Source organism: Stegastes partitus, unplaced genomic scaffold (genome assembly GCF_000690725.1).
Source record: "Stegastes partitus isolate 25-593 unplaced genomic scaffold, Stegastes_partitus-1.0.2 Scaffold1323, whole genome shotgun sequence".
NCBI classification, from domain to species: Eukaryota; Metazoa; Chordata; class Actinopteri; family Pomacentridae; genus Stegastes; species Stegastes partitus.
Genome location: NW_007579054.1, coordinates 182,284 through 197,986, shown reverse-complemented (window position 1 = coordinate 197,986; position 15,703 = coordinate 182,284). Strand labels below are relative to the sequence as shown.

At 40.7% G+C, this 15,703-nt stretch overlaps 2 protein-coding genes across 2 annotated transcripts; one reads left to right on the top strand and one right to left on the bottom strand.

The window, feature by feature from the left end:
• The first annotated feature begins 1,059 nt into the window (after positions 1-1,059).
• LOC103369733 (interleukin-12 subunit alpha-like) lies at positions 1,060-3,015 on the top strand. The gene is made up of 7 exons (XM_008298524.1): positions 1,060-1,125; positions 1,262-1,401; positions 1,493-1,582; positions 1,850-1,891; positions 2,019-2,162; positions 2,300-2,341; positions 2,529-3,015. Exons 1-7 carry the CDS (start codon positions 1,107-1,109, stop codon positions 2,664-2,666), a joined length of 615 nt encoding a protein of 204 aa, XP_008296746.1. The 5' UTR covers positions 1,060-1,106; the 3' UTR covers positions 2,667-3,015.
• A 135-nt stretch (positions 3,016-3,150) lies between these two features.
• Positions 3,151-9,222, bottom strand: LOC103369732 (uncharacterized). The gene is made up of 11 exons (XM_008298522.1): positions 8,766-9,222; positions 8,621-8,670; positions 8,350-8,402; positions 8,050-8,276; positions 7,479-7,732; positions 5,982-6,107; positions 5,707-5,842; positions 5,550-5,597; positions 5,387-5,458; positions 4,961-5,251; positions 3,151-4,467 (listed from the first exon to the last, which is right to left on the bottom strand). The coding sequence occupies exons 5-11, from the start codon at positions 7,716-7,718 to the stop codon at positions 4,439-4,441; spliced, it is 942 nt and encodes a 313-aa protein (XP_008296744.1). The 5' UTR covers positions 7,719-7,732; positions 8,050-8,276; positions 8,350-8,402; positions 8,621-8,670; positions 8,766-9,222; the 3' UTR covers positions 3,151-4,438.
• Between the last annotated feature and the right edge of the window lie 6,481 nt (positions 9,223-15,703).

Here is a 15,703-nt window from a genome sequence, read left to right as displayed (position 1 = left end):
ATAGTCACAAACCCGTTCATGACGGCCAGAGGAAAATATAACTAGACCTTCCTCTGCACTGACGTGACTGGAGCAGAATCCGTGGGTCGGACATATGATGCAGAGGGAGTCAGACAGGGTGGACATATGATGCTGTGTTTGAAACGTGCATTCGTGGTAAATAATGTGTGTCAATAAAATACCACAACTGCGTAAAAGGATTAAAAAAAAAAATAAAAAAAAAACAGGTCAGCCTGGGCTTACTCGTCCTATAATTTACCGATTGTTTCCTGATTTCATTCTGATTTATTTTCCATCAGTTAGTTATATTGTCTGAGTGACTTCTCTAACCAGGTTTGCTGTCATAACCACGCAAACCTGTCGCGCATGACTAAAACTGCAAAAAAATTCCCACTGTACATCTGCTCTTTAACGCTCTCTGGATGGTTCGCTGCATACATTTAAATGTGCTATATGTGTGTGTTTAAATGTTAAGAAGTAATTACTGCAGGAAAGTACTTCACCTCTTTCTCTTTGATTATTTTCATTTTTACGCATTTGGCCATTTATCTGCACCTGTTGGCAACTGACCGAGGCTGTACATCCCAGTGCTTAAACAATGCGTAATTACTGCCAGTGGTTGTGGCGTTGTCATACCTGCTGTCAGATGTTGTGTGCTGATGCTAGGACAACGCACAAACCCTCCTCCAAATTTGCGTGAATCACCTCAGCAGCCAGCCTTCTACAAACAGAAAATAAAATGATGTCAATGGCTATGATGAAGTCATCGATGTGGAGTTAAAGACTCGTATTATTCCACTTCCTAATTCATGAGCACAGACAGACTATCACAATAGCATTATTCATTATTTTTTCCCCGTAGTTGATTTCTTTGAAAATCTGAAACTAAAACAGACTCCCCCTCCTTTTTTTTTTCAATCAACCAATGTGTGCTGGGATATCAACGAGGAAATTACGCATGACGTTTCAGTTTTCTTCTTGCTGGCGCTCCTGTAGATCGACTGAGGGAATCCCCCTTGAAAGCATATAAATCCATCAGATAAAAAGACAGAAGCACAGAGCTGCCAATACCAGACGTGATCCAAGATCTCCATCTGATCAGAAACATGACAAACTTCCATTTCTGTAAGTCAGTTATTAACTGGATACCTGCGCTGCTGTTTCTACACACTGTACTTTTGTGTTGCATATTGGCTATCAGAGGGCTTGTGTGGGCCCATAAGACGCGTGTGTTGACCGTTATTATTCTCTTGCCGTACAGACTTCGCCAGCTGTGCGCTGCTGCTGATCCTGAGCACATCCACGGGACTCCCGATGCGCAATCTGAGCCCGGAAAATGACGCGCAATGCCCACTGCTCTTCAAGGGCCTGCTGCTGGACATCAAAAACGCTCTCAAGAGTGTGAGTACAATTAATTCATTATTTTAAAATTCTTTTCTTTCTTTCACTGACTCTGTAGTTTAAAGATAATTGTTTTTATTTTTTATGTCAGGAGGATTGGTGTTCCCCCATCATGTCTGACACAGTGGCGATAAGGAGCAAAGCAGAGACTGTGTTGGCCTGCGCACCCATTCTGGCTCAGGTGTGACTTGTTGATTTATCTGCGACATAAATTCTGATTTAAAAAATATTCTTAAAAGTAAATGCCAATACATCTTTAGATTTCTCTTACTTTTTGTTTATGGACAGCATAATGACAGACCTCTCTGTATCTTTTAAAAAAGATTTTTCAAAAGAGGATGAAATGGAAAATTACTTCATTTTTTCTTGGTCAAAGTAACTTGGCCTGGAAAACAAATCAACCTGCAGACTCCTTATATTTAAAAATGTTTGTTTTTATTCCCCACAGAACTTTAGTTGTATTGGCCAAAGAAAGTCATCCTTCGATGAGGTAAGCTCTTGCTATTCCTTTTTTAATGCTTTTTAAGATTATCAGCCGTATTTACATGTCACTGAAAAAAAGAAACAAGTGTCTGATGGGTGTGTTTTTCATGTATTGTTTTTTCCTGTTCCGGCAGCTTGAATGTCTGAGGAACATCATGAAGGACTTGGCCTACTATGATGCTCTTATTCAATCGTACCTCAAGTCCACCATCAGGGATCCTAAGGAAGAGGCTAAACTTTTGAGCCCAACTCTGGAGACAATAAAAAGTCTGAGAGAGGTGTGTTGGTTAGACACATGTGGGAGGGGTATAGCGAAAAAAAGAAAAATCATGCTTTAAAGGCAGAAATAGTTCGAGAATCTACTGGGAAATAACATTTGGAAGTTGCCTGACAAAATCTTTCTTGGTGTATACAGAAGTGCTCCCTGAAGGTGGATGAAGATGACGACTCCTCAGAGGTATTTTTCTATTCCCTTTTTTTGTTTGTTTGTTTCATGTTCACTCTGTCTTTGAGTAGTTTAATGGAAAACTGAAAACAACATTTCTTTTTCAACTCCTTGTATAGATTTAGTTTTCCCACACACACAGGGAACTCACAGTAGTTTTCTTGTCACTCACCCTGTATTTCTCCCCGTTGTCCGTCAGGAGGATGCTGCCCAGATGTGGGTCGATAATTCCTTCAACAACCGGCTAGAGATGTGCAAGATGATGAGGGGCTTCTACGTCCGAACCATCACCATCAACCGAGCTATGGGCTACATCTCCTCAGGTGACCACAAGTGAAGATCCTGCAGCCTCCTCAACATCACCATCACTCCAATCAACATCACAATATCTCTACTCATTTAATTTATCACAACTAAACAAGCTGTCCCGATCGTTCACTACCATCGCTTACAACTACTGACCAAATAGTGCTTTACATAGAACTACTGCTCAGTCATAAGCTATCTGGCAATCCTTCAGCTTCTTCACTCAGTGAGAGCTGACGGAAAGTCAAACTGTTGCTAAGGTTAGCAGACGAGGCCATGTTGGCCAATGAATGTATTCGATATTTGGGTAAATGTATTTATTTATTTAAGATCTATTTATTGCATTTATTTATTTAATATTTGATGGCCAGCGGTGTTATTTATTGCTATTTATAATAAAGGATTTTTGGTATCAAGTGCTGAAATGTTTTTTTTTAATGAAACTGTATCTGATGATATTTAATTATGGATAACACGCACACATATTGAACAATTAGGTAAAAAGAAACATCAAGGAGACTTTGCGATGTTTTATTCAGTCAACATTTGCAGATTTTGGAGGGATTCTGACCAGATAGAAACAAGCGGATGGACTGGACTGCTGCTGGTAAATGTAAACATTACTGCAAAGAATCCGCACGGAAAACAATCAATATTCCTGATGCCATTTCTGCAGCTTTTTCTCATTAGTGCTTACCGAGATGTCTGAAAACAGTGTCATCTAAGATTAGGTAACTGAAAGTTTTCCACAAGGAGCTTGTGGGGAAGTTTGTTTTTTTTAAATCTTAATTGCTCTAAGATTTTGAAATAAGCCTTGAAAAGCTCCAACATATATGGATCGTGCCCTTTTTTTTTTTTAGCTGCTCTTACACAGGTAAAACACTCAAATTCAGCCCTGAATCCAAATGTGAGTTGTTTTTCTCTAGTGTACCCATGTGAAATACAAAAACAACATTCATACTTATCAAAAAACAACATGTGCGTTCCAGTCTCAGGAGGGCAAGAAAGTAATTCTCAGTTCAAGTTGAACAGCATCAACATAACTTCAGACCTCCATTTCTTTTCTTTTCTTTTTTTTACAGTCACAGTTGTGAAATAAAACATAAAAAGGTAAAAAAAAGACATAAAAAAATAAGTTTGCAAATGATGGTAAAAAAAACAAAAACAAAGAAAAGATATGTACAGGACGTATAGTGCACAAATATAAAACAAGTATCAACATATGTAAGACAAAATATTTCCATAATTCAGTCTGTAACTCTTTGGACAGTCACATGTCTGTGCATGTGATGTAATGCCTAATTGGTTTATAAAAAGTCCCACAAACTCATTTCAAAGTGAAACAATATACACAGGTTGGATTTTTCCCAGTTTTTGCAGTTGAAACACTGCAGCACCTCCACTTACTATTAGTACTGGCTACATAATTAGCTACTAAACATCCCAATGACCCCTAAACCCTGACTGGTCATTTTCAAACCTGATAATGGTGAGCATCACATTCTGGCTACACAAGATTTCAATGCTTAGGTACAGCTTGACTATTCTGTGCTCACTACAGAACCAAAGGACCACGTTTGAACATTGTTAGGGAAAATGCCAACTCAAAGTTAAGACACTGACCCTTTTCATGAAATGCACATATATAAACACTTTCATGCTTAGAAAGTATTCAAAAGAGAAATACACACTGATGGAAGAGCTGATGTTTAGCGCAGAGGTCAACTCTGCTTTGCTGTATTCCTGAGAACGTTGTTTCTTCCCGATGATGGAGCGACAGATACTCAGTAGTTCATATTCTGTTCACTTCACTGTTTGGTTGTTCATCATGTCTAAAAACAAACACAACAGAAACAAAATAAATCTGAGCCACTGCACACATGTCTAGTGTAGCTACATAAGCTACGCGATTTGGCTCGTAGCCAACTCTTCTCTAAATGACTCTGTGTCATCTGGTGCTGTTTGAACTTTCAATATTCTTCCTATAACAAGTGTTAAGAGCGAATCTGTGACTAAAGGGCTTCGAGTTCCAGGACACAGCCATGTAAGAGTGAGACATCCACCCCAGTATGCAGCTCTGACTCAGGGTTAACCACCAATTTCACATCATGTAATCGTGCATTTGGTCTGACTGGCCAATTCCTGAAGCTGTAATGAGCAGATGTTTACAGAAAAATCCTAATGCATCATATTCAATCACATGGTTTTTCTGCAGAATTATTCATCAGTCATAAGAAATTTTGACCATTCGACCTGCTGCGTATGATTTCTCAGCATTATCATATATATTGGATGTGTTCTATATGCATGTCTGCAGTGTTTTACCTTGCAGTGTCTGATGAACCTCATTTGGCAAGTCGTCCAGGTCCTCCACACTTTTCCACAGGTGGTGAGCCGTGGCTTCTCCCGGCCGCCTTCTGCCCTTCCACACCACCAGCATCTTCAGCTTCTGCATGGTCACATCTTTCTCTGCTGCCTGGATGTCATCCAGCTCCTTGGAGTTCAAGTCTAGATAGATGGCCACCTGCTTCCACTCCTTCCCGAGTCGCTTGGCCACCTGCAGTAGCTGCTTCTCTGACATGTCTGGGCCCTGAGTCATCGCTGTTTTCACTCCATCTGGAGAAACACAAAAAACAAACACGTTTCATTTTTAGTCAAATTTCAAACGGCTGTGGACTGTTTGTGTGATATCGGCAAAACAAGGTTGAGTTCTTCTGAAATCAGTAGCTGGTATGAGATGCAGAAAGTCACCTGACTCATCCTGCCACCGAGGTCTTTTACAGGCTGTTTCCTCTTCTGAAGGGCTGCTGCTCCTCTGTCTGCCTATGAGAAAGATATACCTGATGTGAATCAACCTAAAGAAGCTGACAACGTGACGGAAAAACTGAATGTTATTGAGAAACAAGAAGCATACTGCTAGTCCTTTTCCTTGGCTTCTGTTCTGAGTTATTCACACAGTCACCTGAGAGAAAAGATGATGGACATCAGCCACATTGTAGCAGGAACCAAATTAAAATACGTGTTTAGCCTCAAAACAAGTGTCTTCAATGTGATGCTTCAGAGGCTGATACCTTCTCTGATGGTAGCCGACCATACAGTCTCCTCAGTGTTAATCTCTATAAGAGATAATTTAAAAGGAGGAGCCTGCTCGAAGAAAGCTTCAAAGTAGCCTTTCATCTTCGTAACTGCGAGGGTGAATTTCAAGTCCTGCACAGAAACACATGAATATAATTCAGTTGTTGGGTCAGTGAATAGCAAAAGGAAAACATTTTTTATGGCATGATGGTGACAAATACGTTGTTGCAATCACGCTCTGAACGCCATGATTTCTTGTGAAGGGACAAACCTGAGGTTTAATCTCTCCCTCTGGCTCGCTCAGGAGGCGATACGTCCCCTCGTCCAGTTTACACGTGGGCGGCTTGTCTATCCGAATGTAGCGGTTCTTGTATCCCTGTACCTGTTTGCGTATATCCTAGTTTACATAAAAGGACAGCAGGAACACAAGGTGAGGCAGAGGATACATCAGAAAAGTGACTAAACTGAGGACATCTGAAACGAACAAGTCACTCATAGTTCCGCTGTGGGTGAGCGACCATAGGTCAAAGCACCATAATGCACACAGTGATGGGAAAAAAAACGCATCATATGGAAAATTACTAGTTTTAGGAACTGGTATTTTTGGGTTACAATAAATGTAGGGTGATTATTCACCAACTGCATCCTCCCTCGAACACAACCACAAACACTTCCTGAGTGATTTCACCAATACAGTGTTTTGTTTTGTTTTTTTTAATTTACTGTCATGTACTGTCACCAGTATTTGATGCACTTACAGTAATACACACACCATTCTGATTAAACCCTCTCATTTCTCCACACACAATTGCGTTGGTAAGGTTTTTTGCCGGAGTTTTAGCTCGTAAGCAGTTGGCATAGCTGAAAGCTTTGATTGAAAAATGCAGTTTAGACTCATATGATGATCTCATGAATGGAATATTTCTTGGCGCAGCTCCTGTAAGGAAGGTATTTTTGCTGTGGTTGTTTTGTTTTTGCTTGTGCCTCAACGGAAAAACTCCTCAATTAAAACACAAAGCATGCTCATTATAAAACGAAAGTCATAAGGAAGTTGTGCAAACATATCATTAAAAGATGCCGATGATGTGCATCAAATAAACGTGTCTTGAGTTCTCAGACACTAAAAAGAAACTTTCCTTCACTTTAACCAATAAGGTAACTGCAGTATTTCATCATCATCGCTGTACAGGAACAGATGCTGGATCCTGAGAAGACAGGCAGTGGAGGCAACTTTCAAGAAAAGCCGAGGTGCTTTCTTTACTCACCACACTGGCATGGAAAATTGCCAGAGCGTTTACATATTAAGGAGCCTGTTCGAAAAGAGCTTCCACTAACTTGGTGTTGTCGATAGAAATTAAAAATAGGAACCTGAAACCAGAGAAGGTTTGGAGAAATTTCATCACAATTCCACAACAGTTTATTTATAAGACCCGAGACAGATACTGCTGCTGTCAAATAAGGAATAGAAAGCTAATTTAAAGACTTTATTTTGAAATAAACTGATCTATTTTTCATACTTTGATGACTTTTTATCAACTAGGAGAACACTTGGAGAGCGCATCCTCCGCCCAGACCTGTGCACTGTCTTGCCATTTTTAATAAACGTGATTCAAATCCACACCAGAAGTTAACGGGGGTTTTTTTCCCCACGGTTGACGAAATTCAGTAGTTTTTGCGTAATCTTGCCGTCAGATAAACAACAAAACAGAATCGAGAACGAAAGCAACACTTTCTTAATCGGGAGCACACAGCATTCACTGACACTTACTTTGATATCTGACGAGCTGTTTGTAGCCAGGTAGACGTGGAAGCTGTAGTTGTTGTTGTCGCTGCCGAGCTGCTTGTAGACCAGGACCACCCCGTGGTGCTCGACGCCCTGGCTCGTCTGAATAATGGGACCCACGGGGGACAGCGACGTCACATTCCACTTAACGTGGCTACCTGAGTGGTCCACCGTCGGCTCGATGAGGGGACGGTTGTTCTTTATGTGCAGGACGCTGAATGTCATCTCATTTTCTGGATCTATGTGAAGATAATAGGAACAAAATAATGAATACGTTTTACATCTTTAAACTGAGGATATTTTTTTTATGTGTGGAATTAATTTTGTTTCATTTTCGGCCCAAAAACTGGATCATATATTATAATTCACACTAAAATCAATTAGTGAAGTTGGTGTGAATGTAATATTTTGTTTTAGACGGTGAAATCAAACTGTTAATTACATTTTTTTTATTTTACAGCCTCCGGGTCACATCTTTGCTGCAATGTTCAGAACTAATGGGCCACAGAGTCACCACAGGAGGTCAGTATCATAATTAAAAATCATATGTTCTTACGAGCTAGGCAGACGGAGTGAGGGAACTGGATGGACTTGAGGACAGACGCGTCCTTGTTGACCGTGTCCACGTTGAAGATAGGTCCAGCGAACTTCCAGGAATCCCGCAGGAACGAACCAAACTTGGACCAGGATAAAATCGAGTACCGCACCAGAACCGGCTCGGATGCCTCGAAAACCAGGCCGGTGACCGAACACTCGTAGGTGCCCTCTCCTTCCAGCTGCACCCTAAAACACACACACTGAGTCAGTGTCGCTGTACGCGATCAATACGAATGCAGAGACACAAGGTCGGACTTACTGTAATCGTCCCCTGGAGATCCTCCTGGGGGTGACGAGCTCATTGCCATGGCTCTGTGAAAGCACGTGCAGTTTGTTCAAAATATATCCCCATAAATACACTAAAGACATAAACAAACACAAAAAAGTGCAACCGAAGAAAGAATTATCCAAAGTCCTCCACAATATCCGAGGAGAATGTCAACCTATGCAGGTATCAGCAGTAACATCAGGCAGACAAGACATTTAGAATCACTGCGTTTCATCTGATAACATCTGGTTTCTGAGCTCACCTGCTGGATGGCTTTGCATTTTTCACAGCATAATTTGAAGTGCCTCTCATCTGTCAGGATGTATGACAACAAACAGGAAGGTTGTTTACAAGACAGGTGACACAGTCTCCACCACGCTGAAGTACATCAGTTAAGATCTGCTTACCTTTCCCGTTTAAAACCTCTGCTGCAGGTCCAGCGGCTGTTTCTAAAAGGTTAAATAATTCAGATTGAGAATTATCAAATGAAAATCTTAAAGTGTGTAACAGGCTGAAATCCTGCGTTAACCTCTAGCAGACGCCCTCGACAAACTCCACGTTGTGTGCCAGGTTTTTGGTCGCGTGTGAGGGCGGGCCGGGCTCAATTACATATCAATTTGAGTTCCAAAACGCCCAGCAGAGTTCGATAATCTTGATGATGCGGTTGCGAGTTACCACCAAAGCCATGGCAACAACTACAACAAGCAGGCGTGGCTGTCTACATGTAAACAACAACCTAGTTTCTTATACAGAAGCAGAGCAGTTGCATCGACAGACACTTTGTTTCACGATGTGTCTTACTGTTTTCAGACTCTTCTCCGTCGGCCTCTTCGTTGTCTGCAAAAAAATGTGGGAGACAAATGTAGTGAAGCCATTCTTAACAGTCCATGTCTTGTTAAATCTGGCACATGAGACTCTGAACCAAACTTTTAATTGGATATAAAGGGTAATATTTTACCTTCCTCCTCTTCTTCCTTCTCAGCACCGCGTTCTGGTAAAGTTTAAAAAATGAGAAAAAAAAACGGAGAAGGTGAAGAACAGTAACAATTAAAGGAACATTCTGGCATTTTGCTCCAGATGTTTATTTGGTCTCTTTCTGAGTGTTGGATGAGAAAATTTCCACCATGTCTGTAAATATAGCTAGCACTAGCAGCTTAACACAAAGAGCAGCTGGAGGGGGGGAAACAGCAAGCCTGGCTCTGACAAAAGGTCAAAACAAAATCCACCTACCAGCCCCTCTAAAGCTCACTGACTAAAAAGTATATCTAATTAAATCCTGCATTGATGGCAAGATTCCAGGAAGTAGGTGCTCCTTTGTGTCATCTTTCTATGTTTTGCCAGCAGTTTGAAAGACGTGTTGTCTTTCAAAAACACTACCAAAGCTAGTAGCTGTCAAACTGAAAAGAATTAAAGGATTTTTCACTTTACGACAGTCCTTAAACTAACCACATGTGAAGCGCACTTCCATTGGAAAAATAAACCAAATCTAAGTTCAAAATTGTAATATTTCATTAAAATCTTTCTATTTTACATGCGTCATTTTAAAAATTGCTAAATAAAAATGTTTGTATTAAACGGTTTCTGTAAAAGACTAAACATTCTGAGCTCAGTGCAGCCAACAAGCTACCAGCAACACAGTTACAACCATCCATCCATTATCTGTAAACCGCTTAATCCTCACTAGGGTCGTGGGGGGCTGGAGTCTATCCCAGCTGACTTAAGGTGAAGGCAGGGGACACCCTGGACAGGTCACCAGTCCATCACAGGGCTACACTTAGAGACAGACAACCAAGCACACTCACATTCACACCTACACCTACGGACAATTTAGAATTATTTATTAACCTCAACATGTTTTTGGATTTGTGGGAGGAAGCCGGAGAACCCGGAGAGAACCCACAGTGCACGGGGAGAACATGCAAACCAGTTACAACCAATGTGACAAAAGTTCAGGGACTTTCTGTCTGAACTGGGCTGAACTACAGGCTGTATTTATGCAATCAAAAAAATTTAAGCAATAAAATACCTTTAGCATGTAGTGACATTTTTTTTCTAGCATTGGAAACACCTGTGGCCAATTGCTGTGCAGACTGATCCCGGGCTTTCATAACTTTTGTAAACTCCATATTTAAAGAAGTTAACTTTCAGGGTTTTTTTTAATTGTTTTTCTTGCCAATTTTTAGGATCAGTGGCATTCCATCTGTGTCATACTGCACAAAAAACATTTCTCTACTTCAAGCCATGCTTGTGCTGTTTCCATAGCAGTGGACGACTTTATATTGCAGTGGAAAGTGGGTAAAAATGTAAGCAAAAAATGCTCAGAAATTGGTTGGGGTTCAGAGGGTTAAACCAACAAGACATAACATGTTAATGAATGTGCTCTACATAAGCTGGCACTAGCCCTAGACAAAACCTGAATAGCTCTCTGTCTCTATTTTTGTACTAAGCAAAGCTATTATTTGTTTGCTGTAGCTTCGCAATTCCCAGAAAAACATGTCATTTTTGTCATTGTGCTTCCCAATATGGCAAACTATTAATTTGAGATATGAGCTGCGATTGAGCACATCACAGTGTGTCTCTCACCAGAGTCCTCATCCTCCTCTTCCTCCTCCTCTGAGCTCTCCTCGGTGGATGTACCGGTGTTGTCTGCTCAATAAATCAATGTGCAACAGACATGTGTGAAAACCTTCAACCGAATTTCCAATGAATGATGAGTAAAATGGGATTCATGCCACAAAAGGTTAAACTGGGCTTACCTGAACCACTGCCGTCACTTTCTGTCAGGTTATCTGTAAGAAATTAGTAATTGTTTTGAAGTGAGTGCTGTTTGGGCTTCAGGAGTTGATTCAGTAGTGTCAGAATACGAGAAAAGGTTCTTGGACATTTCCATCTTATTGCTCACAGCGATTAACCTATCATTAGAATTTGTTGTTAACCATAGCGTCATCACTATTACGGGAACTAAGACACTTTCAAAGGTCTGAAAACATCATCAGACCGTTTTTGTGGTCATTATATTAACCAGCAACAGGTGTCAGAAAGAGTAACACCATTCAGAGAGTCTTGTGTTAATTTAAGCAGAACAGGAAACAAAACTCTGCAGTATAACAAGAAACGAATGACATGCAAAAGTATTTAAAGCGAAAGAATTGGTTTCTTCCACGACCAAAATGTAGATGTTCAACTGGTCACCACACTTAACATTCACACTTTTTAAAAACTTTCCTTTAATAAGAAAAACGATAATACATTGAAGTGAAGCACATTCCAGTGTCAGAAAAAGAAGTACAGAATTAGTGCAGGTGCAGCCCCAGTCAGACCTCTGGTTTTAGTTTACTTCTAAGTTTGTGCACTGTATGTTTTTTTAAAAGTTTTCGCCTGTATTAGTCATCAAAAAAGCCCTGAGTGCAGCTGAATTACACCACCGGCTTTTACATATGCATCACTCACAGTAGCTGAACTGTTGCACCCCCGTGAAGAAGCCTGTGATAAGTGCCATGCATTAACATTCTGGCACATTTATATAGATGGGTCCAGGGAAGCTGCTGCTCCTCTCTTCCCAGCAGCAGTGGATGTCCGTGGACCGGGCCATCTGGCTGAGTGCCTGGCTGGCTAATGGATGGAGCCCATCCTCTCTGGCCCACAGAGTTTTATCTTAGACTAACAAGCAGATGCTGCCATCGCTGCTCTACTCGCAGCGCCTCCCTCATCAATCTCTCTCCTCCACTTCGCTCAATCTGTCTGTTTCACCTCTATGCACTCTCCCTCTCGCGCGCCACTCCTTTCTCCTTGTCCTCATTTGCCTCCTATGGCCAATCTCTTTCTGTGCTGCTGCTGCTGCCGCCTCACAGCTGAGCCAGCAGGCATCCCTCTTCTTCACTCTGGCATTGCTGCTTCCTTTCATCAGACTGACAAACAAGGTGGAGAGCAAACACAGTCACGGATAAACACACATGAATGTGCAACCACACGTCCAAACACTGAGCGGTGTGCAGCTTCAGAGATTTGGACAGTTTTCATGGCTGTTGCCTGCCATCTGCTGGTCTAAAATTATAGCAGAACAAAATGTAAAAAAAAACAAAAAAAGGGGGGGGGGGTTTGACTTATGACCACTTATTTTCTGAACATATATATAGATTTCCAAAGTTTGTCGTCTTAAGTGGCTTTTAGGTTGCTAAAGTCTTATTTTTTCCTACTGTCAAATGCATCACATACTAGCTTGTACTTTGGGGGGCTGATGCCAATATCACTTTTTACAGAGTAAAAAAGTCCAATATTGATATATTGGTCACTGTTATTAATAGTCCATCCATCTATCTATTATCTATACACCGCTTAATCCTCACTAGGGTCACCAGGGGACTGGAGCCTATCCCAGCTGACTCAGGGCGAAGGCAGGGGACACCCTGGACAGGTCGCCAGTCTTGTTATTTTTGGCATGCAATAGTTGTTTTTAAATGATGGGGTCATTATTAATAAACTTTCAGCTTACAGTGAAGATACCACTTGACTCTGCACCACTGTCTGCTCAGCAGTGATATGTGCTCTGCAACATGTGCTGCAGCAAGTGTCGACAGAATTTGAAAAAATGGAGTTGAAGCTGCTCTGCAGGGCAAACTGTGTGGTGACACTATGCCCCAATCACCAGAAACAACAAACCAAACCAAGATGTTGAGTTTTTTGGCTGCACATTTCCATCAAACAAACAAAATTCTAGATACTGTGTGAATTATTTAATACATATTCCCTCCAATTCAGCCTGAGACTTAGACATCACTAAAGAATGAACACAGGAGATCACTGAGCTGCATATGTATTATGGACAACCTTTTTGCCGCTTTATCAGATATTTTTAAGAGGCCTTAAAATATAAAACTATGTGGTGTTTTACCAGAAAAAAATATAAGAGGAACTAAATTCTGAAAACATATTTTTTTCTGTACCGGTGTAGAGTATTAAAAAGAAGTAAATGTAACCTTAAACTGTGAGGACAGAAGTGAATGTATGACTGTGCATAAATCTTGCTGCCCTTTAATGCAAATGATATGGAAAGCAGGGAAGCCACACGGCGGTAAAGTAAGACAGGTGGAAAGATATAAAGAAAGGAAGGAAAACAAAAGTATTCGTGAATAAAAGGAGGGGATGCACCTTTTTAAATAATGAAAGGACAAGGAGCGTAGCACAAAGTACAGTATATAAAAACAACACAGACACATGTGGCCCTGCGTGTGCACTGTGGCAAAGTGAAAGAGCAGCTAATGGTGAGGGGGAGGGAAGGAATGAAAATGGGTCCATGTTTACCTTTGTTTTCAGGCGCAGGGATATCTCCGTCTCTGTAGGGCAGAAGAGATAACATTCAGATGACTAGAAATCAGAACAGAACTCACCACGACTGGAAAGCTGAAAATGACGGTGCAAAAAAAAAAAAGTGCAGCTGCAGGCTTTTTTTTTTTTCTTTTTTGTTTACCAATAGTAAACCACTTCTGCTTATAGGTGAATAGAAACATGCGCAGACGAGTGAATAAGAAAAAGAGGAAACGCTCGGCCCGCATCTCACTTTTTCACACACACCAAGTCATCTTGCACAACGAAAGATTCACCTTCCCACCCAAACTTTCATCCTGACCCACTTTCAGAGGAGTGTTGATGGGACAGGAAACCAGGCGTGGAAAGATACTGGCTTGGTACTTTTTCCATTAAACAAAAGGCACATGGCACTGCAGTAGGCCTGGAGGACTATTTAGCATTATTATTTATCTACTTTCAGTGACATCTTGCTGTAATGATCATGTGGGGTTATTAGCTTAGAAAATACTGATGTCAAAACTATTGATTTAAGGTAATTTGTGACTTTTGTCTTTTGTTGGATCTAAAGTACGATGTAAAAAGACATTGCATGGCACTGAATATCAGTTTGACTTTTGACATATTAGTATTAGTTTAAATGAAAATGCTTCACCTAATGGACAGACTGCAGTATGTGGCTGTTAGAAATGTTAAGTCAGAATTTGTGTAAGTTGCAAAAGGTGTCCCACAAAGCTCAATCCTGGGGTATATGCTGTTCAGCCTTTACACAGCTGCCCTTGACTCCTCTGTATCTAACTGTAATGTACATCCTCAGACTGACGACAATCTCACACTGTAGTGCGGATATTGTACATCCTGCTGTCAAAACCCATCGACACTACTTTGTTGTGTTACACGCTTCATTCAAGGAGCATAAAATAGTTCTTAATGCAGACAAAACGAAATAAATTATCTTCTAAAGAGCCAAAAAATATTGCTTATGACATTCTATTTTGTATGAGAATGTGGCACAAATATCTGGGAATCTGGATGAAAGTGGTGACAAAATTACAACTAAAATGTGTTTCTTTTATAGGAGTAAATCTTGTTGTCCACTGCATTGTAGAAACGGTTAATGAAGCAGCTTCTCTATCAGTGTTGGATTGTGGTGACATTTTATGCTTGCATCGGTGTCAATTCTTAAGCCTTTGGACACTGTTTATTACTCTCTGAACAGATTTATTACCGTATGCAGTACGTTGGGTTTTACCCTCACTTTCTGTATGGCCCGACAGACAATAGGTTTTATTTATTTATGAGGCCCCTTCATGTTACTTCATTACTGCCTTTTAACGTGAACCCTTTCTGACACGCTTAAATGATTGCAATACTTTGCAGGTGCCGGCTGGTTTGACTGACTAAATGATGAACTTTGCCCATTTATGTTTTCATTGTTATTGCATTGCTTTTAATTTCCTGCTCGGCTACACAGTAAACAAGGCCTTCATACCTCAATGTACTCCAGGTTTTAAAAAAGGTTGAATGGAGAAATGAATGAATATTTTGACATCAGTAAAAATAAAAATATTGCAATAGTAGTCTCCGTCACATCACCCATGTCTTCCTGATTATTCAGATCTCTGAATCTTTGGATATATGCGTGACTTTCCAGGAATGTAGTATGTAGTCACGTCCAAGTGCAGCTACTATTATTATCAATATAAATGTTGTGTCTGAGCAGAGGACTGGAGCAACCTGTTTGTTCAGTCTGATCTTCAGCAAGATGCAACACGCCTGAGCTGCATCGGGCAAAAGACAGAGCCGATCACACAAGAAGAACAAGTTCACCAGCAAGCTCATGTCAAAAAGTAGGTCAACCTATTCCTTTTCCTGTTTCTGTCTGTCGTAAAAATGTGGATCATTGTGATCAAAAGCAACGTTGTGAATCAGGAAACCTGAATTTTTAAGTGAGTTTGAACACCGATCTCTTATTTGCTGCCTGTTAATCCTGATAAGGAGCTGTGGTTTCCTTTACTTTTAAACATCTGTCCAGGAAACA